The sequence below is a fragment of the Acanthochromis polyacanthus genome, chromosome 4, assembly GCF_021347895.1.
Source record: "Acanthochromis polyacanthus isolate Apoly-LR-REF ecotype Palm Island chromosome 4, KAUST_Apoly_ChrSc, whole genome shotgun sequence".
NCBI lineage: Eukaryota > Metazoa > Chordata > Actinopteri > Pomacentridae > Acanthochromis > Acanthochromis polyacanthus.
Window position 1 is genome coordinate 5638962 of NC_067116.1, and position 26234 is coordinate 5665195.

A 26234-nucleotide genomic window follows, 5' to 3' on the forward strand; every position below is an offset into this window, starting at 1 on the left:
AACAGTGTCTGAGTGCATAGGTCCTTAGGTACTGGTCATCATTGTGGTCCATCACTGGTGGGGCTCCACTCCTGGGTCTGTCACCAACACTGCCAGTAGTTCTGTGTCTTGCTGCAAGTCTACTGATGACACTTTGAGACACACCAAGTTCACCGGCAACATCTGACTGCCTGCTACTGACCTGAAGACGTGCTATTGCCAGGTGGCGCTGCTCATTCATTAAGTGACGTGTGTTCATGGCTGCTTGAATGATAAACTGGGAATGACTTACTGACAAAAGCAGCTTTTTATACCCCCAGAATGTTTAAATTGATGCCACATTGAGAAGGGTTGTCTTTTTGTTATTGTTGGTATTGGTCCCAATATGTAAGGCGCCCTGTACACAGTGAGACCATTAAGTGGAAAACACAAAATGAGGTGTGTCTAGCACCCTAATACTCCCTATCCCCCAAACCACTGAAGTGAAAAAAACACCTTATGTATGAAATCCACTGAGGACCTCACAGTATCCCTAACTTATTGTGAGTAGTGTATTTGCTGCAACCCTCAACGTTTGGTACTTACACTGTGTGAATGTTTGCATTGTGCTGCTCCTTAATCTGCTGCACCCAGACTGAAACAACATCACATATTTTATTGTGCACTAGGAACTTGCACAACAAAAAACACCTTCAGTGTGAAAATGTTCACTTAGATAAACAATGTCCATTGACTGAAGAGATTTACAAACTTTACTTAGAGCGGTCAGGAAATGTCATCATTCAGAAGTCATCTTGATTAAAAAAGATTATGCATGAAGAAGTCCAGACTTTAGTGGAAATCATTTTTATTGCAAACAGAACAGAAATCCCAATCCTCCTGGTAGGATGAAAAGCAAACTTAGCAGCAAAAAAAGCTTCTTAAAGAAAAAACAAAGAAAACTTCATCAGAAATTATATCATAGGGGTCACCCACAACCGCCTCCATCCTGTTTCAACCAAAAATAAATTTGTCCCAAACTGTCATCTTGACATTGGAGGAATATTCACCCACTCCTGTACTCAGAACCAGCACCCACCAGGCTCCTGCATCAGGGGCCACAAATTCACAAAGTGACCGTTCTGCTAACAGTACAGCTCCAACACTCTTCACTTTTATTGTGACAGTTTAACATTAGTTACCTCTCATTTTATTTCACTTCATGAAGTAAAACTGATAAACAAATACTTGACCTAATGAAAAATCCATTTTTATTGACTATGTGATTTTTAATATTAATGGAGAGTGGGGGAAAAAAATTTTAGAAAGTGAATCAGTTTTCTCATTTTTGGTATAGAACGAAAAAAACTCGAGCAAAAACTTGAAAGTGAAATTTATGAAAAAATTGAGCCACTAGTTGGAAAAATATATTAAGTTTTAATACCCACATCCTGTACTGAACTCCAGACCTGCTAACGTCAGAAAGCTAACGCTAGCTGAGTTTGGTCGTTCTTTTACTGCTCAGCGTCACCCCCTTGGCTTCTTACGCGGACACGGTTCGGATTTTCTGATCAGTGCACGAAAAGCCCTCCCAACTACATGGTTTGTGGTGCATATTGCTCCACCACCTCTTTTCTTCTGGCTCTCCATCCTGTTCAAATCAGCGATGCAGGTAAAAGCACCACGTTCAGTCACACACCACTTGGAATGATCAACAGTGTCGATGAAGGGCGCCCCGTGCGGGAGCTCCACTCTCTTCACATTGTACAGATGACGATGAGGGTCTTCACAGTTGGAGGCCAGAAGCTTAGTCCGACCCCTCTTTCCCCAGCTCCTCACATACAGATTCTTCTTCACTTTTTTCAAAATGAGACCAGAGTAAAGATCTACAAGAATGTGGAAACCAAAATAGAAACACAGGACTGTTAAAAGTAAAAATAAAAAGAATAGTCACTTAAAGTTGTACATTAAATAATTACATATAATTTGTTAATAAATATTTTATAGTGTTTCAATTGTTAGTATTTAAATTAATCAAGTAGTCACATCATAAATGCCCCTGTAGGACCTCAGTATTTGAATGTGATAGGAGAATTCAAAACTCCATATTTTTCTACTGAAAAGCATTTTAGTTTCACATTTTTTTAGCATGCATTTCAAACACGTCAAAAAAACAAAAACACTCTGTATTTCAAACTTCTTTTTTCAATCCTGAAATGTTTGTTCTAACTGCAAACACTCACCTTTCCCAAAAAGCTTATTTTTTGCAAAACTGTAGAATTTACGGTTTGCTTTAGAAGTCAGTGTCTTCATTCTATACCAGGGTTTTTTATTCCGGTAGCAGCCTTGCTTTGTGAGACATCCCAGCTCCTTAGGAAAGTCAGTTGGAATGTAGTGGTCAAAGGGATAGACATGGATGTACTTTAGCTGCTCTCCTGTAAGGTCAGAGGGAAGTTATTTCACTTTAAGTTCTGTTATCATGATACTAATCTACTACTCAGTTCTGGCCAATTATATTTAGGAAAACAAGGAGTTAACCTACCAATTTCTCCGAAGCTATCATAAGGGAAGGTCACACACAGAAATGTTTGAGCATTATCATTCCCGTTGTTTGGCCAGAAGTTTCTGTTGCGATATGTCGGAAATCTTGGTGTGCTGTGAGAAAGCCAAACTCCAGTTTTTCCAGTTTTGTCCAGCATCACAACCCCTTTAGGAAGTAAAAAAATGAAAACAGGTTTGACACATTTGGATTTTTCTGACTTTAAATGCAATCAAATAAAAGATCATCTACCTTTACTGTGGCCATATGATGAGGAAGCATCATGACCTGGAGGCTGGTCGTTGTAGAGCAGGTATCCGAAATCTGTGGTCTGCACAAGAAACAAAGCACGAAGAACTCTGACAGCAGATTTAACAATGCTAAAGAGACATACAATATTTCTTTTAAATACATCACTTAAAAAAATGAAAAGAATACACTGTAAAAAAGAAAATGTAACAAAAGTACAAAAAACTTTCAGACAGGAGGTCCTCGACTTACATCAGAGTTCCATTCCTACAGATCAACACAAGTAGATTTTTGTCTTAAGTTGGAACTCCAGCAAAAATGTAAACAAAGCCGTTATGTGCATCAGGATATCAATCAGCTCTTTGGCTTTCATGCATGTAAAAGTCATTTTACAAGAAGATAATAGAATATGATGCACTGTTTTTACAACTTGTCCTATTCAGAGCATGGAGTTTGATCATTATACAGCAGGTATCCAAAATCTGTGGTCTGCACAAACAAAGCACATAGAACTCTGACAGCAGATTTAACAATGCTAAAGAGACATACAGTACTTCTTTTCAATACATCACTTACAAATAAGGAAAGAATACACTGTAAAAAAAAGAAACTTTTAAAATCAATCCAAAAAACTGCAATATCCCAGAACCTTGGGCACCAAAACTATTGTAAATTAATTTAATAATTATTTCATTTAAAAAAAATCACCTTTGAGACGTAGAAGTCAAGAAGAGGTGCCAGAGTCTTCAGCAGAGCTCCTTTACTGATTTTCTTGGTGCTGAGTATCCATCCATTGGTGCTGTCATCCATGTACAAATACCTCAAACCGCCTCCAATCATACGCGGATACTTGTATATGATGTACCTAATGATGTAACAAAGAGATTAATATATTCACGTAAAACTGAGAAATGGTAAAAATATAAATTGCCAAATTTCCACCCACCAGTCCACCGGTGCTCCGTTGTCATTCCTGCATGTCACATCTGAATCACACCCTGGAATAAAGATCCAAACGCTGAGGAGGAATCTCACTGCTGCCTTCTGAAACAATCACAAAACCAGGATTCATTCATTCATAATGCCACATTATGCCACATGTTTTCTGATAATTCACCAGAGAAAGCTTTTAAAAATGCATTCTGGGTAAACTTTCAAGGGTTGTTTATGTGTCAACGATACAAGATCTTGGTAGAAAATGAATCCAACTCTGGCCAGAAATAAACGCTGTGAAATTGCAGAGGCTTATTGAAACGATGCCACAGTGAATGAGCGTCATTCTCAGAGCTAAAGGTCCAATGCAATATAAGAGTGTGTGACTTCTTTTCGGACTGGCAGTGTATACAGGGCCGCCCCTCCCTACATGCAGAACACGTGCAGGGCCTCATCTTCCAAGGGGGGGGCCCGTTTTGCGCAAGGGGACACATTTGCGCACGGTAGCGCATCCATGCGCATCCATTGTGCATATGCGCTATATTGTGAGGCGGAGGAGAAAAAGACACCACCTGTAATCTGCAATGATTGTCAGCATTCAACATCTGACCAATCAGATGATGGGTGTGCGTGCAGGCAGGTTCTCGCTGCAGAGCAGAGGGCGAGATTTCAACATGCCGAAAAGAAATTATGAATCCGGAGCGACCAAGAGAAAAAAAAGGCAAAACACGAGGAAACTCATGCTTCTCTTGAAGGTGGGTATGTTGTTGAAATAAAACATCAGTCTCTGTGTAGACTGGAGAATTTTTTTTTTCCTCCAGCGGTGCTAATTAACATTAACCGAATGCCTTGTTAACGCCCTATGCATCACCTCTGTTGAAAAAGAGTGATAAAAGAAAAGACCAGTTGTTGATGGTCGTATATAAGCTATAAAATTTAGCCAATATATATATTGGTTATAGTTTTATATCAGTTTATGCTGTTAAGATGTTTTTGACTATTAATAAGGAGATAAATGTCCAGGGGTGAAAGTAGTTTTAAATTCTTGCCGGAACTATTACCATTATGTCCGTAGTGTTGCCAACTCCTCAGTAAGGAAAGTCGCTATTGGCTGTCCTAAAAGTCGCTAAACGACGTCATCTCCTAATTTGCATATTTCCCAGTTTGCATGTATTTGTAATCAATGTTGTAGGAGAGAGGAATAACGTTGTGGAAGAGACCAAAAAGTGAATATAAAACACCCAAAATATGTTTTTGTACTAGAGGCTAAATGCTGTGGTTTATTGTAGCATGACAGTGAAGAAACATTTTCATCTATATCCCGCTCCTTAAGTCTGGGTGGGATCTGTAGTGACATCATCTGTCGTCTGGCCGCGGAGGGATGTGTCCCCTAATCAGACACTGGGACTGCTGTGGGGTTACTGGACTGACAGCCCGTGCTTTGGGACGGGGAGAAGCTCACAGCAGCACCTGCTGCTTGTTGAGGACAGTAACTGCAGAATGATCCCAGTTTTCCTGTCAGTCTCCAAAACGGCAGAAAAAGTCGCTAGATTTGTCGCTAGTCGCTTTTGACAAAAAAAAGTCACTAGGACGCTTTGGAAAGTCGCTAGATTTAGCGAGAAAGTCACTAAGTTGGCAACACTATGTCCGTCGATGCCAACCGTTGTAAACCCTGTTGAAAGTTTTTCAGCCAATCACAAGAACGTGTGGAATTTCAGGTGTAATTTATTGCTCGCCCTGTCCCGGCGCAAGCGGCGCTTATTGACGTCTATTGACTAGTGGAAAATGTCCCAGTCCAATAAATCAAGCGCACCGATTTGCTATTGGCTGCTACTGGCCATAACAATCGCTGTGTTACGGAAGTAGACATGCATGCGCACTCACGTACTGCTGAGTGAACTCCGGTTGATAGCAGGCAGCTGGGCGGCGTACCCATAGACATATATAATAATTATTAATCTATTATAATTATACGTCTATGGGCATACCCATAGATACCGGTGGAAGAGCGGCGTACCGCCACCGGATCTTTTCCGGGAACTGCGTTCTGCCACCAGATCTTTTGCTGGAACGCAGTTCCGGACCGTTCCAGCTTACTTTCACCTATGTGTATGTCACCTCGTTGGTTAATTTAATTCACAGTCAATTTTTGAGGGGACAGAGAGAAACACTGAAATGAGGGTGTAACTGATGACAGAGGGATCCTGAATTATGTTCTTTTTGGACTGTAGTCTGCGCATAATAACAATACGACAATAATAATAATAATAGATAGATAGATGGATAGATAGATAGCAATATGAGTAGTTTTTGTTTAATATTAGTAGAAGTAGCAGTAAAACTACCAAGCCAGTACTAATAGTAGTAGTGGTAGTATTTGTATTATAGTCTTTAATAATAGATAGTAGTAACAGCAGTATTTTATATCGTGATTATTATTATTATTATTAGTAGTAGTAGTAGTTGTTGTTTTTTTTGTATGATTCACATTAATTGCTTTTGAATCTTTTAGAGGCTAATATTTACATTAATTTCATTATGTAGATTATCATTCAGACCAAAACATATCCTAATCTGCTTGTATGGATTTGTCTCAATTTCTTACCATAACAGGATCAATGCTGAAATTTATCAGCACATCACCAGGGCCATCAAGCAGCAGCAACATCTCTGCAGATGCAGCAGCACCCAGCACATCACCAGGGCCATCAAGCAGCATCTTTACACGTACAGGTGCTACTCCAAGTGCACAACCAGTTGATCCTGCTCTTTGGCCAGTAAACTTATCAGATGCTGAATGGGTTGAATTTGTGCAGCGAGGGCCTTTTAAGGTTGTGTCAAATTTCCCTTTCCCTAAGATAGATGGAAGAAGTTTAGTAGCCTGTTCTACTGGTCACTTGCAAATGGAGACAAGTTAACAAGAAGTTGGCTGGTGTATTCAAAGCACAACGGCTCTGTGTTTTGTTTTGCTTGCAAACTTGTTAGTGCTCAAGACATAAAACTGACTACCAAGGGCCTCAGTGATTGGTCTAATATTAATGCTGCTCTCAAGAGTCATGACAACAACCAAGAACACACAAAGTCAATGCTTAAATGGAAGGAACTTAAGCTTCATCTGAGGAAGGGCCAGACAATTGACCATCAGGAACTAACTTTACTAGAGGCAGAGAGGAACAGGTAGCGAAATGTCCTCACATGCCTTATTGGTATTACACTGTCACTTGCCTCAAGAAATCTTGCTTTCAGGGGCTCTTCAGAACACCTTTATGAGCCAAATAATGGCAACTTCTTGAATGAAGTTGAGCTCTTAGCAAAGTTTGATTCAGTGATGGAAAATCACCTGGCCAGAATAAAAGATGAGAGCACCCGCACTCACTATCTTGGCCAGAGAATACAAAATGAACTGATACAGATAATTGCTGACAGAGTCCAGCAAACCATTGTCTCCTATGTGCAAGAGGCAAAATACTATTCAGTTATCCTTGACTGCACCCCAGATGCAAGTCACAAGGAACAGATGTCAGTTGTACTGCTCAGTGTGTCATTGAAACCCAAGCCAGAAGTTAAAGAATACTTCTTAGGATATGTGGTTGTTGAGGAAACTATTGGCCTTAACCTATCAAATGTCATCCTGGATAGACTTGAAAAGCTGCAGATTCCATTTGAAAATTCCAGAGGACAGGCCTATGACAACGGGGCTAACATGAAAGGGAAGACCCAAGGTGTACAAGCAAGACTGCTAAAAAAAAAAACCAAGAGCCCTGTTTGTCCCTTGTGGTGCACATACCATGAATCTTGTAATAGCAGATTCAGCAAAGTCCTCCAAGGATGCTGTGGGTTATTTCAGCTATGTGCAGAAGCTGTTTACATTTTTTTCAGGAGCCACACAGCGATGGAACATCTTGACTAAGCATGTCAATGTGACACTGAAGTCCTGGAGTGATGTTAGATGGGAGAGCAGAATTCAGAATATCACAGCTGTCAGACATCAAGCCAAAGAAATCCAGGATGCTCTCCTTGAGGTTAGGGAAACTGTGAGTGACCCAGCTGCTAAAGTAGAGGCTCAGGCTCTGGCAGAAGAAGTGGCTTCCTATACGTTTTTGATCTGCTCAGTTGTGTGGTTTGACATTCTGACCACCATAAACCAGGTGAACCAGCTGCTTCAGTCAAGTTCAATGCAACTTGACATTGCTGTCAAACTTATTGTAAGTGCAAAAACTTCTCTTTCCGTGTACAGACTGTCTGGGTTTGCAAATGCCCAGACATCTGCCAAGGAACTCTGTGAGACCCTTAACACAGAGCCAGAACTTAGAGTGAAGAGGCTGAGGAGTACTAAAAGGCAGTTTGCCTATGAGGCTGCAGATGAGCCCATGAGTGATGCTCTGAAAAAGCTTGAAGTCACATTTTTCAAGACTGTTGTGGCAACAAGTCCTCAAACTCATACGACCGCACAGGTCGTATGCACGGTGCATCTGAATACAACCCATGAGAGCGTATTTACATTAGCACCCCTTTGGGCGCCAGGAACGCATTACGGAATTTAATTCGGGAAACGGCTTTTCCCTCACTTTCACAAGACGGGGTTAAGGTTAGGGTTAGGGTTAGGGTTAGTTTTAGTGTTTGGTCAAAGTTGTTCATGGTGATGTTTCAGGAGTGTCGATATTTACTCAACCGCAAGAGGTCACTTAGCTTCAAAACATAACACTCAGTCGTAATACGGGCATGTACAGATGACCTATGTGGTCGTATTTTTCAATGAGGACAGGCTCGTTGTGGACTCTGCTGTCACATCACTGCAAGACAGATTTGAGACATTTAGTCAGGTTAAGGAGGAATTTGGTGTGCTGCTTGACTTCAGCCAGCATAAAGAGATGCCCAAGGACTATGGAGCCATAATGCTGACAGTAAGTTTTGGCATTGAAAAATGTTGAATTCAAAGCGAAAATACATTGAACTTTCAATCTTACTGGCAGTGTTTTCACGTGAGGGGCGGGGGCTAAGGGGGCGGGGCTTATAGCGCAAGAACACGCTTCTTGGTTTTGAGGAAAGGGGACAGGAGCAGATTGCCCTGTGCTGGCTAACGCCATTTTCGTTTGACCAAGCATGGATCAGAGTTCACCTCAGGGGCGGATTGAACATTATGTCATTCGGTCGTTTGACCGAAGGGCCGGTCCACATGTGGGCCGGTACGCTGGTATTTCTTAAATAATTCTGATTATTGGGCACCCGACGCCCGTATAGCTTATAGGGTTAAGCAGGCGACCCATGTATAGGGGCTAGAATGCAACGCAGCGGCCTGGGTTCGATTCCTGCCTGCGGCCCTTTGTTGCATGTCATCCCCCTACTTTTCTCCCTATCTCCTGTCCCTCTTCACTGCGATTATCACAATAAAAAGGCAAAAATATATATATATATTATTATTTTTATTTGTTAAGCTGCCAAAATATTCAAATGTGATTCATATTCTTCCATCTGCATATTATAGCTTTTTTCTCGATGGTCTTAATGTGTGTTTCACAGGTAAAATGTTTGAAAAAGGATTTTTTATGGTCTGAATTGTAATCAACTCTATGAGCTGGGGGGGGGGGGGGGGGGGGGGGATTCGAGTCGATTGCACAGGTGGGCTGGTCTGGTCCAAAAAGTCCCGAGCCGAATTTGACTCCCAATCCCGGCCCTGGGACTTCGAAAACACCAGTAAGTCTGTTTCTCTTTGTACGTATTAGTATATAATATTTTTCCACACAGAACCTTGTGGCGTTAAAACCACTTTAGGCTTCATATTATGCTAATTTAGCAAACGTGCTAACGTTCTCTAAGCTAGCTAATGTAAAAGGGCTTTGACTCGTTTCTAGAGACACATTTCCACTTACAGGAGGGATTCTTCATCAACTTAAATATTAATATTATCATTCAATATTATTTATTAAATAACCCCTTTAAGATGCAGTCAATTCCAGCCATTTTCAGTACAAAAAAAAAAAATCGCTAATATTCTATTTGTAAATAAAAATATGATGAGAAATACAGGGAATATTGGACGCGCATCACGAGGTGCATTTCCTCGAAAATAACCTATTCTTGGGTCATATACCGTCTTCAAGACATGTTTTGGACAAAATAGTTTACTGGCTTGTTTCGTCTGGATGTCCAAGGTTGGATTATGGCCGTTTTTTTTGGAATATTTTCATCTGTGTGTAATCATGAACCCGGAAATGTGAGTCGCGCTGTGTACGTTGAAGCCGTGTACAGAGAACGGATGGATGGATATTCGTTGTTTGTCGGACAAATGTGTTTAAATTACCCGCTGTGGTAATCACATCTGAAAGTGGTTTATACCGGCGGATTCATGAGAATCTAAGCTTTCCATCGGTGTATAGTGTTTGTATAATCGCGTTTGCAGTTTCAGACATTTAGCAAATTGCTTATGCAGATCTCAAAGTGCACCGCGGGCGGAACACTGAAGCGCAACTGAAGCGCAACGGGTTAATAACTTAAATATTATTTCGCCACAACTTAGCCCCTCCAGAAAAAAATGCAGGTAAAAATCCTTGATTCTGCAGGCTAAATCCTTGATTAGCTAGCTTAGAGAACGTTAGCACGTTTGCTAAATTAGCATAATATGAAGCCTAAAGTGGTTTTAACGCCACAAGGTTCTGTGTGGAAAAATATTATATACTAATACATACAAAGAGAAACAGACTTACTGGCGTTCTCGAAGTCCCAGGTCCAGGTGAACTCTGATCCATGCTTGGTCAAACGAAAATGGCGTTAGCCAGCACAGGGCAATCTGCTCCTGTCTCCTTTCCTCAAAAACAAGAAGCACGTTCTCGCACTATAAGCCCCGCCCCCCTAGCCCCCGCCCCTCACGTGAAAACACTGCCAGTAAGATTGAAAGTTCAATGTTTGTATTTTCGTTTTCAATTCAACATTTTTCAATGCCAAAACTTACTGTCAGCATTATGGCTCCATAAAGGACACCTTGCAGAAACGCTGCAATGAGATAGAGAAGACACTGACTGCAGCGGGGGAGTCTGATATTGATGGCGCAGAGATGGCCCAGGAGATCATGAACTTCCCGGAGCTGCCACCACAAACAACTGCTCTGGAAATGTTGTCTTTTCTCCATGAAAATAATTTAGAGGAACTGTATCCAAATCTCTGGATTGCCTTCTGCATAGCAATAACTCTCCTGGTTACAGTTACTTCTGCTGAGCAAAGCTTTTCAAAACTCAAGCTCATCAAAACATACCTCCGCTCATCGATGACACAAGAACGCTTCAGTGGCTTGGCTATCATAGGCATTAACTCAGAAATGGCACAGCAGTTGTCATATGATGACCTCATTGATGACTTTGCATTGAAAAAAAGCAGACGTGTGCATGTGTAAAAGGCACACGTGCCTGTTTAGTTGTGCTATTTGTTGATGGCTATTTGTTATTCAGATTTGTTTATTTATTTATTTCAGTTTGAAGTTTTTTTATTTAATGTTTATTTCAGGTTGAAGTTTTTTATTTGATATTTATTTCAGGTTGAAGTTTGTTTTTATTTAATATTTATTTTAGGTTGAAGTTTTGAATTTAATATTTATTTATTTCAGGTTGAAGTTTTTTATTTGATATTTATCTATTTCAGGTTGAAGTTTGTTTTTATTTTGTATTTATTTCAGGTTGAAGTTTTTTATTTGATATTTATCTATTTCAGGTTGAAGTTTGTTTTTATTTTATATTTATTTTAGGTTGAAGTTTTTAATTTAATATTTATTTTAGGTTGAAGTTTTTAATTTAATATTTATTTTAGGTTGAAGTTTTTAATTTAATATTTATTTATTTCAGGTTGAAGTTTTTTATTTGATATTTATCTATTTCAGGTTGAAGTATTTATTTTATTTGACTCAAACTATAGTATCTATACTTGAAGTACATTTTCTATTATTAATAATGGTTGTCAAGTTAATTGGCATGTTGTTATACAGTCATTTTTGTACATATTGGGACGGGGAGAGGAATTGTGTGTGTGTGTGTGTGTGTGTGTGTGTGTGTGTGTGTGTGTGTGTGTGTGTGTGTGTGTGTGTGTGTGTGTGTGTGTGTGTGTGTGTGTGTGTGTGTGTGTGTGTTTGTCTGGGGGGGGCTCCAAATAACATTTCGCTAAGGGCCCAAATTCGGTCATTATACTGCATGTATAATCGACAACAAGCGAGGTTGTTTGTGGAAAGACTCGCCAGCGATCGAAGGTTAGAGAAACTTAGAGGGTTCAATGTTGCCTCTTTAATGAAATAGTCTTTTGACATTCTTCTTTCGGTCTTTTGATCTGATTTAATTGTGAAGGTAGGTAGTAACCTTAGAAATCTCTCAGAACCGTAAAAAAGATCCAGTCATTTCCTGTTTGGTGAGTTTAAGTTTCTTCCACAGATACAGTCAATGCAACAGATGTAAAAGCTAATTTCTTTTGGCTATAACCAATGATGCTTTTATTATTTTTATTTTATTTTATCGGCATAGTCATGGTTTTCTGTGTATTTTAGAGTGTGATGTACAAATTGGACAAATTTCCCCTCTGGGAAAAGATTACTTCAGAAATGATGGAAAAATAGTGTAAATTAGAAAGCATGAAATTTGGACTCCTTGTGTACTTTCTATTTCTATTTGTGGTTTGTTTTTATTGTCTGTTTTTATCATCCAATTGTTCATTTTATTCTCTTTTAACCTTTATCTACTTATTTACTAATATTATTATCATTTTTAGCCTCGTGCTTATGGGTTTTCCTCCATTTTCTGTTATTCCACTGGTTCTTTCTCTTACCTGGATGGCACGTTGTATCACTTTATCTGGTGTTGTAATAAATTACTTTGAGAATCTTTCACCGTGTTTGGACGGACCAGTTTCTCTCCTTTCTTTTTTATCCCATCTGTAAATCACTTTAAAGATTCAATATATATGGGGTTATTATTATTTTTTACTTTAAAGGCCTGTAACTCTATTGTGAGTGTAAAAGTTTGCATCATTTCATTAAATATACTCAAGTTATTGCACAAAATGAATCAGCTGATTCTGAAGGAGTCAGGTGGGAACCTGATGCGATTATCTGTGACCGTTCTGCATTTCTGTGGAGCCACTTCCTCGTCTGCATGATTAGATCGTTTAGTAAAGCAACATAACCCATTTTATTTTCAACATTTTAGCGTCAAACGTAATGAAATGTCTCGTAAAGAGCAAAACAATCCATGCAGTGTAACAAAAAGTCATTTTAAAAACTCAGAGATTGTTAATTTTCATTTTAGAACACGTTATACCTCTAAGTTGGGATATTAAAACCCGTTAAAGTACGCCGGCCCGCGGGCGGGCCGTTTTTATATCGGTATACGCTTTTTTTAAAATAGAAGGACACTGCAAACACGATTATACAAACACTATACACACATAGAAAGCTGCGATTCTCATGAATCCGCCGGTATAAACCACTTTCAGATGTGATTACCACAGCGGGTAATATAAACACATTTGTCCAACAAACAACAAGTCACGTAAACGTGCACAGCTCACCTGTCGACGCAGTTTGGACGCTCGTTTCTGGTCATAAAAGAAGATAATCCACAAAAACAGGCCAGAACCCAAGCTTAGCCATCCAGAGGAAACAATCCAGTATAATACTTTGGCCAAAACATGTCTCGAAATAAGTAAAAAATCCAGAAAACGATCGGCTCCGTGCGCGTGCACGCGGCGCGTTGTGGCGCTGTGCGTTTCATATTCACTGCATCTTTCTATTATAACTTTATCATACACGGTCCTATTCCCTTTGTTCGCGATTCAAAATGGATACTGGAGGCTTCTCCTCCGTTTCAAACCGAACTTCAACCAATCAGGTGACTCGTTTCCGCCTACTACGGCGGAACAGCCAACCCTGGCCGAGTCTGACAGATATGGATTACATCACTTGATTGACTTATTTCTCAGCAAATCACGTCGGAGGAAACGTTAGATTGACAGGCCTGGTAGCCAATGAGCTTGCTGAATGGCTTGAATATAAATCCCGCCTCTGCCAGCGGGTTTATATGATATTTCATTCGTGAGCTCCGGGGTCCACCTGCTGTTTCTCTGTATTCCTCTCAATCTGTGTGTGTGATCGACACTGAAGCCTATCTGAAGTGATTTTTTGAGTTCTTTATGAGTTTTTGGAGTGAAAATAATGTGAAAATGATGTGAAAATTAAGTTATACCATTCTGTGGAGAGTGTGCACAGTGTATAAAGATTGTATCCAACATTGACAGGGGCGGAGCATATCAGTACAAATACATGTGTGAAACACTCATTTCTTGTAGTATTGCTCTGAAATTTTGACCTGAACTATGTAAGACCCCAGGCTTTTGCAATATTGTGTTTTCAAGCTCTTACAGTGCTGCCACACTGATTTTCAGGTGTTTTATTAGGGGAAAAATGTAGGCGAGAAAAAAATTCATCCTAATTCAGTGTGTGCCAACATGAAATACTCTGTACCAGTAGCACCTAGAGTAATTCTGACTGCACTGGGTGAAAATTCAGGTTGTCAGCTTTCAAATGAGACCCCAACCATGCATGTACTCCAAACAGTTCAAGAACAGCATTCAATTTACTTTCTGTAAATCTCAGTAGAAATTTCGGGCGGAAATTGCCTGGACTTTAAAGAGAGAAAAATACATATTTCCACCTTTTAAAAGTCCACTGAATTTATCTTCCTGCTGCTGTATATCACTGTACTCATTCAGGACTGTTCAGAATATTTTATTCAGTCTGTCTCTGTGCTCAGTTTAAAGACTCTGCTAGTCAGTTCTTATTATTTGCAGCTATGTGTGTGTTCTATGTTCCATGTTCCTCACTCCCCTCTTCTCCCATCCCTCACCCTCTATCTCACCCTCTCTACCTCTTCAGTCCCTCTCAGCCCTCCTTCCAGCAGCAGATGGTTCCCCCACATAAAGAAACGGGTTCTGCTCAAGGTTTTTTTCTCGGTTAAAAGCTGTTTTTCTTGCCACTGTCGCCTTAGGGCTGATCTGGGGGTTCATATGGGTTCTATGTAAAGCGTCTTGAGACCATTTGACTGTGATTGGAGCATTATAAATAAAATTGAAAATTGAATCATGTTTTAATCCCTCCTGTTGTCCTCATTTACAGGCACCAAAACATATGGTTTCCTTGTCTGAAAAAAAAATAAAAATTCAGCAAAATATTCCCCAAATTTCTGAAAATTTGAAAAAACTTCAGGAACAAAATTCCAATAATTCCTTAAAAGTTTCCCTTAAAAGTTTTATGTAAAATAAAAATCCCTCAGGTTGGGCAAGAAAATTCTTGCAAATATTTTCAAAAAATGAGTAAAAATTTTCCAAAAATAATCCTTAAAATATCTTCAGTGATTACATATATATCAGTAAAACATCTAATATTTTCTCTTGAATAATTTTTAACATTTCTATTTTCCTACCAAAAAAATATTCAGTGATTTCATAAAAAAGCTGAAAATGTGGACATCAGAAGTTTCATTGTGAAAATATTTTTTTTCCCCACATTTTCAAACTTTGAAACGGGTCAACTTTGACCCGCAGGACGACATGAGGGTTAATAATGTAAAAGTTTACTCACATATCCAGCCATCTTCATCCACAGAGCTGCTTCCCTCAAATTAAACTGACGCTCATCTCAGCTGCTACCTTTATACCTCGATGCTGAATTTCCTGTTTTACTGTACACTCCCCCTTCAGAGATGGCCGCCTACTGCTGCTACTGTTTTATGTTATTCTGATTTTACTTCTAGATACTCCAAACGTGTCACCGCTCCTAGTGTAAGATGGCCTGACTCTTAACTCTCACCAGTCTGGGTGGCCTGAGGTCTGTTTTTGACTAATTCTGATCTTACCTTTATATGTCACCTTAAAAGCTGTTGATCTTGCTTTGCTTGGTGTCTTTTTTCAGCACAACCTCACCTGTGTGATTCTACAATTGAAGGGTTTATTTGCAAAAACAGATAACTCCGTTTTGATAAATTTTCAGAAAACTTTTTTGTTTGTTGTTTACTTGAGATAATATCAATCAAACTGAAGTTGAGTGGATTTGACTCAGTAGAAAAATACATGACGAAATAGAGAAAAAATAAATTATTAGTGTTTTTATTGTTATTATCTCAAGTAAACAATAAAAAATAAGTTTTCTGAAAATTTATAAAAAGGAGTTGTCTGTTTTTGCAAATAAACTCTTCAATTATTTATACATTTTGATATAATGTATTAACACACTTGACCTGAAATTGCAGAAAGTCCAAGGAGGAAAAAGTTAGATTCTGTACTGTGGACACCATAAACATCCATCCCTCCATCCTTTCTCTATACACCGCTTTATCCTCACTAGGATCATGGGGGGTGCTGGAGTCTATCTCAGTTGACTCGGTCGAAGGCAGGGGACACCCTGGACAGGTCACCAGTCTGTCACAGGGCTACATATACAGACACACAATCACACTCACATTCACACCTACGGACAATTTAGAGTAACCAATTAACCTCAGCATATTTTTGGACTGTGGGAGGAAGCTGGAGTACCCGGAGAAAACCCACACATGCACAGGGAGAACATGCAAACTCCATGCAGGAAGATCCCAGGCCCAGGCCGGGATTCAAACCAGGGATCTTCTTGCTGCAAGGCGAAAGTGCTAACCACTAGGCCACTGTGCAGCCCTCTACTCCCCGACTAAATAAAAAAAATTGGTAGAAAATTCCAAATTCACACTTTGGCCATCTCCTCTGTGTATTTCCAAAATTTTCCCAGAGAGAAAAAGATGCCCAACCAGAGCGTCTGTCTCCGGACATCCCAACCAGAGCGTCTGTCTCTGGATGTCCCAGCCAGAGTGTCTCTGCTCCCAGTGGGGGAGTCGCTGTTTGTTTTTCACGTCACTAACCAAGGGGCTACAAAACCAAGAGAAATATCCCCTAATATGCCTCAGATTGTTTTTCTTGGCTACAAAGAAGGCTTCACATACAAGCTGAGGTACTTGGTAATATAGTCCATCACAACAAGTACGTATCGATTACCACGTTGTGTAAGTGGCAGTTCTGTCAGGTCTGCTACAATTTTCTCAAAAGGCTTGGATGTGACAATGTTCTGCATAGGGGCCTGCTGGTGTGGTGTTGGTGCTCTCCTAGCTTCACAGGCGGTGCATTCAAGACACCACTGATTTATGTCACGTGACATGTGAGGCCAGTAGCATCTGATTTGAGCACTTTGCAGTGTCTTTTGTGCACTGAAGTGACCAGACAGTGAATGTCCATGCAAAGTCTGAAAAATGTCCTTTTGTAAGCTACTGGGAACTACAGTCTGTAAAACAGCGTCAGCTGGTGGGGGTCTAATTTTGCGGCACAGGAGACCATCAACAACAGTGAGTTTAGGGAACTCTCTCCAGTACTGTCTCATTACAGGTGAACCTGCTTTAATGTGTGTGAATGGTGGTCTACTGTCAGTCAACACCCAGTTCCTGATTATTTGCAGGTGAGGGTCAGCTGTTTGTGCTTGGATGGCACGCTGTCTGTCCATATTCAGAAGTGACATGTCCCTAGCTGTTGCTGCCTTATCTGATGGAGGTGACTGCACTTGTGATATGAAGTCTACAGCAGGTGAAACGGTGGATGCAGACTTTGAGCAGGGTGCTGGCTCTGTAGCTTGAGTGTATGTGAGTGGCTCTGGTTCTGTTTGAGCATGAGTGGAAACACATTTCACCTGGACACTTGCAACCACTTGGGCAGCATCCTCAGCTGGCAGAGGACGGCGAGACATGGACTCAGCATTAGCATGTTTTTGGCCTTCTCTGTACTCAATAGTCCAGTCATATGGATCAATCTCAAGAGCCCATCTGGCTTGGCGACCTGTAGGATCACAATCCAAAGCCATCTTTCTCAGGGACAGAAGGGGTTTGTGGTCTGTGATGATGCAGAAGGAATGTCCTGTTATCTGTGCTGTGCAGCTAGTGGGTGCCAGTTCACTTTTCCTGAGCGGGGCAAAACGTCATCACCAATGTGGCACAGTCCATTTCCCATGTCCAAAATCACACCATGAGGAGTGTGGAAGTCACAGCATAATATGAAGCCTTGGTTGGCATTTCTGATAACCTCATGCTGAAATGTTTGAGATCTGAGTTTAAAGGTGAGGTCTCTCATCCCTAAAGTGTCCAAACTATCACCAGTAACAGCTTCTGATATGCTGAACTTCTCCTTTAAAGGCCTTTTTGCTAAAGAGGGGACTGACATCTATGTCTCTTCACTAATAAATGAAATAGTGGCACCTGAGTATAATGTGCATGTCACTGCCTTCAAGAATTCCATTTACAATGGTGGTGAAGTGCACTATATTTCCAAAAGTATTCGCTCACCTGCCTTGACTCGCATATGAACGTAAGTGACATCTCATTCCTAATCCATAGGGTTCAATATGACGTCGGTCCACAGTTTGCAGCTACAACTATATGGTTGTGGTCCTGCTCCTGCCCTTTTTCTCCCCTTTTCCTTCTCTTCCCCATTATTGCCCTTTGTGTGTGTTTTGGCTTGTGTGCTTCTGTCTCCCTCTGTCTGCCATCCTTCTCTCCTGTCTCTCTCTCTCTCCCGGTCACTCGCCCCCTGGCTCTGCCACCTGATTACTGCATTAGCATCAGCTGCTGTTAATCAGCCAACTCCACTCACCTGCTCCCCTCCTCTGCCATTTAAGCTCTGCTTTTCCCCTCAGTCTCTGGCTCATTGTTGGATGCACACGTCATCACAGACGCCACTCCCCTGCTTTCCCTAAACCTCTGGACTATGTCAGTTTATGGACTACTCTGCTTGTTGCCCCTTTGTGGATTTAACCCTTTTGGATTTCTGCTGTTTTTTTTGCATGGATCATGTTTGCTTCCTCAGTTTTTGGTTCCCCTGTGTGTGAGTACTTTCCCCAGCTTTGTTGTTTTTCCACTGTTTGACTTTTGATTCTACTCACTCAGTCCGGTGCCTTGTTTAGCAGTGTTTTTTTTTGTTTTTGATTAAGAAACCCTTTTTTTTCCCTCACTGTCTGTCAGTTATGTCTGCACCTGGGTTGTCCAACTCCCCCCAGCTGTAACAACAACAGCTTCAACTCTTCTGGGAAGGCTGTCCACAAGGTTTAGGAGTGTGTTTATGGGAATTTTTGACCATTCTTCCAGAAGCTCATTTGTGAGGTCACACACTGATGTTGGACCAGAAGGCCTGGCTCTCAGTCTCCACTCTTATTCATCCCAAAGGTGTTCTATCGGGTCGAGGTCAGGACTCTGTGCAGGCCAGTGTCGTTTCTCTCTCTGGTGTCCATGATGTGCAGGTGAAGGAGAAATGTCCATGACACTGACTTTCTTGAAAAGTATTTTATTAAAAGAAAGCGCAGCATCAGTACAGACAGAACCTGCCTGGAAGGAGCCGGCCGATTGAATCCTCCTTGCTCGACGATGACCAGCAATCAGGTTTTCAACATATAGGAGGGGTTAAAACAAATGGTTCTTTACTGATATCATATGGGGAAAGCAGAGAGCATCCCCAAACAACTCCCCCTTGTCTACAACAGCTGAAGAATCCCTAAATCAGTGTTTTGGACAGAAGAACCCTCATAAAACACCTCCAACAGGGCTCTGTAAACAGGAGAACACTTTCCCATGGCATGGGTTGAATATAATGCAGGTTCCATCTGTGGTCAGAGATGCCTCACAAAGAACCACACCAGAGCAGACACTACATATAACAAGCAACTCATATTCAATACTAGAACAAACAAAACAGATTATATACTACTAACTTAAGTAATACATGTAACAGATCAGATACCACACCAGTCAAGTTCATCCACACCAGACTCTGTCATCCATGTCTTTATGGAGGTTGCTTTCTGCACCCAGACTGGTCCATCAGATTTCCAGATGAAGCGTGATTGGTCACTCCAGAGAAGGCGTCTCCACTGCTCTAGAGTCCAGTGGCGGCGTGCTTTACACCACTGCATCCCACACTTTGCATTGCACTTGGTGATGTATGGCTTGGATGCAGCTGCTCGGCCATGGAAACCCATTCCATGAAGCTCTCTGCTGAAGCTCTGTTCTTGAGCTAATCTGAAGGCCACATGAAGTTTGAAGGTCTGTAGCGATTAACTGCAGAAAGTTGGCCACCTCTTGGCACTATGCTCCCCAGCATCCTCTGACCCCGCTCCATCAGTTTACGTGGTCGACCACTTGGTGGCTGAGTTGCTGTCGTTCCCACACACTTCCACTTTCTTATAATACAGCTGACAGTGGAATATTTAGGAGCAAGGAAATGTCACGACTGGATTTGTTGTACAGGTGGCATCCTATCACAGTTCCACGCTGGAATTCACTGAGCTCCTGAGGGCGACCCATTCTTTCATTAGTGTTTGTAAAAGCAGTCTGCATGCCCAGGTGCTTGATTTGATACACCTGTGGCCATGGAAGTGATTAGAACACCTGATTGTGATTATTTGGATGGGTGAGCGAATACTTTTGGCAATACAGTGAATATAATCCCTCCAGTGAGTTCTGGGTCTGCCCTGGGGTCTCCTCCCAGGCGGACATATTGGAAAAAACCTCCAAAGGGAGTCTCACCAGAAGGATCTGAATCAGATGTCCAAACCACCACTCCACAGGGACCGTACCAGATGCCCACGTGACATTGCAGAGATGTGTCAGCCATGACAGTCCAACAATGTCCAGAGTCTTCAGCATCTCAGGGTAGATTTCATCCACACCTGGCGCCACCGAGGAGCTTCTTAACTACTTTGGCGACTTCTGCCAAAATATGGACAAAGATTCCCCCGAGTCTTCAGGCTCTGCCTCCCCCTCAGAGGATGTGTTGACCAGGTTCAGTTCCTCAAAATGCTCTTTCCACCACTTGACAATGTCCCCAGTGCAGAACCTCGTTGAGATTCTGGTAAATGTCTTCATTTAATTGTTCATTTTATTCTCTTTTTTCCTTTAGCTACTTATTTACTAATATTATCATTTTTAGCCTCGTGCTTATGGTTTTTCCTCCATTTTCTGTTATTCCACTGGTTCTTTCTCTTACCTGGATGGCACGTTGTATTACTTTATCTGGTGTTGTAATAAATTACTTTGAGAATCTTTCACCACGTTTGGACGGACCAGTTTCTCTCTTTTCTTATTTATCCCGTCTGTAAATCACTTTAAAGATTCAATATAAATGAGGCTATTATTTTTACTTCAAAGGCCTGTAACTCTATTGTGAGTGTAAAAGTTTGCGTCATTTCATTAAATATATTATATATAGTATAATATAAATATACTCAAGTTATTGCACAAAATCAATCAGCTGATTCTGTAGGAGTCGGGTGGGAACCTGATGCGATTATCTGTGACCGTTCTGCATTTCTGTGGAGCCACTTCCTTGTCTACATGATTAGATCGTTTAGTTAAACAACATAACCCATTTTATTTTCAACATTTTAGTCTCAAGCGCAATACAGTGTCTCCTAAAGAGCAAAACAATCCATGCAGTGTAACAAAAAATAATTTAAAGAACAACTCAGAGATTGTTAATTTTCATTTTATTCTTCTAAGTTGGGATATTAAGAGAGAAAAATACATATTTCCACCTTTTAAAAGTCCACTGAATTTACCTTCCTGCTGCTGTATATCACTGTACTCATTCAGGACTGTTCAGAATATTATATTCAGTCTGTCTCTGCTCAGTTTAAAGGCTCTGCTAGTCAATTCTTATTTTTATACTTTCTAGACTAAAGGCAGAGGTGAACATCTGTGAGCAGCAGTATGGTTTCATGCCAAGAAAGAGTACAACAGATGCAATATTTGCTTTGAGGATGTTGATAGAGAAGTACAGAGAAGGTCAGAAGGAGCTGCATTGTGTCTTTGTAGATCTGGAGAAAGCTTATGACAGGGTGCCCAGAGAGGAACTGTGGTTTTGTATGAGGAAGTCTGGAGTGGCAGAGAAGTATGTTAGAGTGGTGCAGGACATGTATGAGGACTGTAAGACAGTGGTGAGGTGTGACGGAGGAGTTCAAGGTGGAGGTGGGAGTACATCAGGGATCAGCTCTGAGCCCCTTCTTGTTTGCTATGGTGATGGACAGGATGACAGACGAGGTTAGACAGGAGTCTCCATGGACTATGATGTTTGCAGATGACATTGTGATCTGTAGTGAGAGCAGGGAACAGGTGGAGGAGAAGCTAGAGGTGTGGAGGTTTGCCCTGGAAAGGAGAGGAATGAAGGTTAGCCGCAGCAAGACGGAGTATCTGTGTGTGAATGAGAGGGACCCAAGTGGAAGAGTGAGGTTACAGGGAGAAGAGATCAAGAAGGTGGAGGATTTTAAGTACTTAGGGTCAACAGTCCAGAGCAATGGAGAGTGTGGGAAAGAGGTGAAGAAGCGTGTACAGGCAGGCTGGAACGGCTGGAGAAAAGTGTCAGGTGTGATGTGTGATAGAAGAGTTTCAGCTAAAATGAAAGGAAAGGTTTACAAAACTGTGGTGAGACCAGCCATGTTGTTTGGTCTGGAGACAGTGTCCCTGAGGAAAAGACAGGAGGCAGAGCTGGAGGTAGCAGAACTGAAGATGCTGAGGTTCTCTTTGGGAGTGAGCAGGATGGATAGGATCAGGAATGAGTCCATCAGAGGGACAGCACATGTTAGGGGCTTTGGAGATAAAGTCAGAGAGGCCAGACTGAGATGGTTCAGACATGTCCAGAGGAGAGAGAGTGAATCTATTGGTAGAAGGATGCTGAGTTTCCCACTGCCAGGCAGGAGGCCTAAAGACCAAAGAGGAGGTTTATGGATGTGGTTAAAGAGGACATGAAGGTAGTTGGTGTGAGAGAAGAGGATGCAGCAGACAGGGTTAGATGGAGGCAATTGATTCACTGTGGCGACCCCTGAAGGGAAAAGAAGAAGATTATTCTCATTTTTAGCCTCGTGTTTATGGTTTTTCCTCCATTTTCTGTTATTCCACTGGTTCTTTCCGTTACCTGGATGGCACGTTGAATTACTTTATCTGGTGTTGTTGTAATAAATTACTTTGAGAATCTTTCACCATGTTTCAATGGACCAGTTTCTCTTTTCTTTTTTATCCCATCTGTAAATCACTTTAAAGATTCAATATAAATAAGGCTATTATTATTTTTACTTCAAAGGCCTGTAACTCTGAAGGTAAAAGTTTGTATCATTTCATTAAATATACTCAAGTTATTGCACAAAATGAATCAGCTGATTCTGAAGGAGTCGGGTGGGAACCTGACGTGATTATCTGTGACCGTTCTGCATTTCTGTGGAGCCACTTCCTCGTTTGCATGATTAGATCGTTTAGTAAAGCAACATACAGTGCCTTGTGAAAGTATTCGGCCCCCTTGAACTTTTCAACCTTTCGCCACATTTCAGGCTTCAAACATAAAGATATAAAATTTAAATTTTTGTCAAGAATCAACAACAATTGGGACACAATTGTGAAGTGAAATGAAATTTATTGGATATTTTAAACTTTTTTAACAAATAAAAACCTGAAAAGTGGGGTGTGCAATATTTTTCGGCCCCTTTACTTTCAGTGCAGCAAACTCGCTCCAGAAGTTCAGTGAGGATCTCTGAATGATCCAATGTTGTCCTAAATGACTGGTGATGATAAATAGAATCGCTTCCTGGACTCCACTGAGGTGGTGGAAGAGAGGAGGGCTCTGACCAAACTGTCTTCTTTCATCAGAAAAACCTCCCACCCTCTGCATCAGACTGTGAACTCCTTAAGAAGCGCCTTCAGCAACAGACTGATACACCCTCAGTGAAAGAAGGAGCATTTCTGCAGGTCATTTATTCCAGGATCTGTCAGACTGTATAAACTGGTGTACCTCTGTCACTGCTGCACTTTTCCCCTCACATAACTGTTTCAACCTCATCCTCATGTGAACAGTCTTCTTAAAAAATCAAACAATAACAAAGTTTTTGCACTGTGTTTCTAATTTATCCTATACTGCCTTTATCCTATTTTTTTCTCCTTGGAGCTGCTATAACGGTGAACTTTACCCATTGTAGGATCAAAAAAGTTTATCTTGTGGGGTCTCTCGTGGGGTGCCACAAGGTTCAGTTCTTGGCCCTACTCTGGGGGGTATTCCACGAAGCTGGCTAAAACAGGCTGGGCTTACGCCGGTAAGCGTGGCTTGAACAAGCGGCAACTTTAATCTCAGCTGCAAGTAGTTCCACAAACGAGGCTCAGCTGTTTTTCAGAGACGCTTATTCAAGCCAGGCTGATCCAAGCCAGGCTGATCCAAGCCAGGCTGAGCGCGCGCCCGGGGGAGATAAAAAGCCCAACGTGTCGATCGTCGAAATGATGACATTATGTCTAAAAACAGAGCGGAAACTTTCTCTTCGGCGGAGCAGAAACTTCTAACGGAGTTGTACGAGGACTACAGGGAGATTATCACAAGAAAAGGCAACACGGTTGCAATAAATAAAGCTGGAGACGGTGCCTGGCAAAGCATTGCCGACCGTTTCTTTTCCTTTAAATGAAGTACTTAGTCTGAGCGTACACACGCACACGTCTGAAAATTTAATTTTCAGTGGGCAAGTTTTTGACACTGATTAGGGATAACCCACAACTGCAGTGGTTGTCTATTTAATATGTTGCAGTGGGTAAAATAGACTTGACGTCTGTGTTTTGATGCATTTTAACAGGAGTAATTTAAACATCCAACAAAGGACCGGGCAGCAGGTCAAGATTAAATTCAAAAATATATTACAAAGTGGTAAGTTGCTTTATTTTAACATGTATAATTTGTCAATATCGCACCAGAGCTGCTAATAGCCTGTGTGTAATTGCAGCTACCAGAAAAAGCTGAGGCCACCGCCACAGGTGGGGGTCCTCCACCAGAGAGCCTCACCCCAGCAGAGGAGATGGTGCTCAGCACACATAAAGGGCGGCCTCTGGTGGAGGGAATAGAGGGGGGGACATCCCCCCCCCCACCATTTGCAGCTCCCAGGAGGTACTGAAGCAAGGTATGTAGAGAAAATCATCCTCCAAAGCAGGTGGTATGTTTGGTATCACCAACAGTTGGTTATTGTCTTTCAGTATGCGGGGACATAATTTCCTTGGTCGACCCCCCCCCCCCGCCCCCTGCAGTCAGGACACAGAGAGCCTTCCTGAACCACCTGTGAGTATGTGAGGCAAATTCTAATTCAAAAGTCTTCTTCCATAAATGATTCAACAACCACAATGTACAGTTGTCCATCCAGGCCTTTTGATGATGAGGAGGACACCATATCAATTCAGGACTTACCAGAAGTAAGACAAAATGCTACTTTTAATGAATGTACCTGATTTCTCTATATTATGTATAACCAATTCCCATTGCTGCAGGGTGTGACCAGAATCCCACATGAACCACTCCCTCCAAGAAATGAAGTAAGTTGCAATAAATTTGATCTATCAACTATGTGACAAGTACTCAAATACACGGTCGTTTACAGGACATTCGTGCCATGTATAAAAGGCACCTTCTCCTCAAAATGGAAAATCAGCAGCTTGACCAAACCATAAAAAAACTCAAAATAAAGAAGCTCAAGCTGGAAATAAGGAAACTAGAGAAAGATGTAAGAACACAAGAAACCCATTTTTACAATTACATTATTTTAATGTTACATTTTCTTTCCTTCACAGCTGGGACTCTAATAAAAAATTTAAATCCCTGTGACTCGAAGTTGTCGTTGTTCTCCAATTCAGAGTCAAAGTCAGATTTATTGTCAAATATGCTGTACATGCTTGACATACAGCACAGATGACATTTCAGTCCTCTTGGACCCACGGTGCAAAAGGCAATATTAAAACAAGAGTAAAGAAACTAAACTACAGTCTAAAAAATGTTATAGCCTAATTTCTAAAGTAATAAATAGAATGGAAAATATGTACTATGAACAGAATAAAAATAGAATTGACTATGAACTGAATAAAAATTTGTAAATGTATGTATAACAGTAATAAATAAATTGTTGTAGATTGAGGAGAGGGAGGAGAAAGAGACACCAATGATCTTCTCAGATGCTCGCACTATGCGCTGCAGGGTCTTGCAGAAGGACACGGTGCAGGCGCCGTACCACACGGTGAAGCAGCTGGTCAGGATGCTCTCAATGGTGCCTCTGTAGAAGGTGGTCATGATGGGGGTCGGGGCTCTCGCTCTTCTCAGTTTGCGGAGGAAGTAGAGCCACTGTTGCGCACTGTGACAAAATGTGTAGTGTAATATGATATAGTTAGATTCATGGTTATTCCGGCGTTATTTAAATAAGAAAATTTAAAAAAGGTCTCAATGTATGTCACCGAACAAGAACATCATTGATTACAGATCAAGATGAATTTAATGTGTAACATGCGGTTCACAGGCGTCTTTCTGAAGCTCGTCAGAACCTTCTCTGACATGGAGCTAAAGTAAGCTTGACTGTTAGCCTGCCCCGGACCAGGCTTGTCGCTCTGGCTGAGTTACCATGGTTACCAAGCCAGGCTAGCCCTAAGCCTTGTTGGTGGAACGAAACTCTCACTAAAGTTAGCGAAGT

At 41.2% G+C, this 26234-nt stretch overlaps 1 protein-coding gene across 1 annotated transcript; it reads right to left on the minus strand.

The window, feature by feature from the left end:
• Positions 1 to 883: 883 nt before the first annotated feature.
• On the minus strand, positions 884 to 25840 carry LOC110967802 (deoxyribonuclease-2-alpha-like). Its single transcript, XM_051947493.1, has 7 exons — positions 25736 to 25840; positions 3693 to 3790; positions 3455 to 3611; positions 2750 to 2828; positions 2501 to 2665; positions 2202 to 2393; positions 884 to 1844 (listed from the first exon to the last, which is right to left on the minus strand). Exons 1-7 carry the CDS (start codon positions 25838 to 25840, stop codon positions 1486 to 1488), a joined length of 1155 nt encoding a protein of 384 aa, XP_051803453.1. The 3' UTR covers positions 884 to 1485.
• Positions 25841 to 26234: the final 394 nt, after the last annotated feature.

Coding starts and splice junctions, on each gene's coding strand:
- LOC110967802 (XM_051947493.1), bottom strand. CDS start 25,840: ATGACCACCTTCTACAGAGGCACCATTGAGAGCATCCTGACCAGCTGC. Junction 3,612..3,692: donor AACGGAGCACCGGTGGACTG/GTGGGTGGAAAT, acceptor TTACATCATTAG/GTACATCATATACAAGTATC. Junction 2,394..2,500: donor TGATAGCTTCGGAGAAATTG/GTAGGTTAACTC, acceptor CTGACCTTACAG/GAGAGCAGCTAAAGTACATC.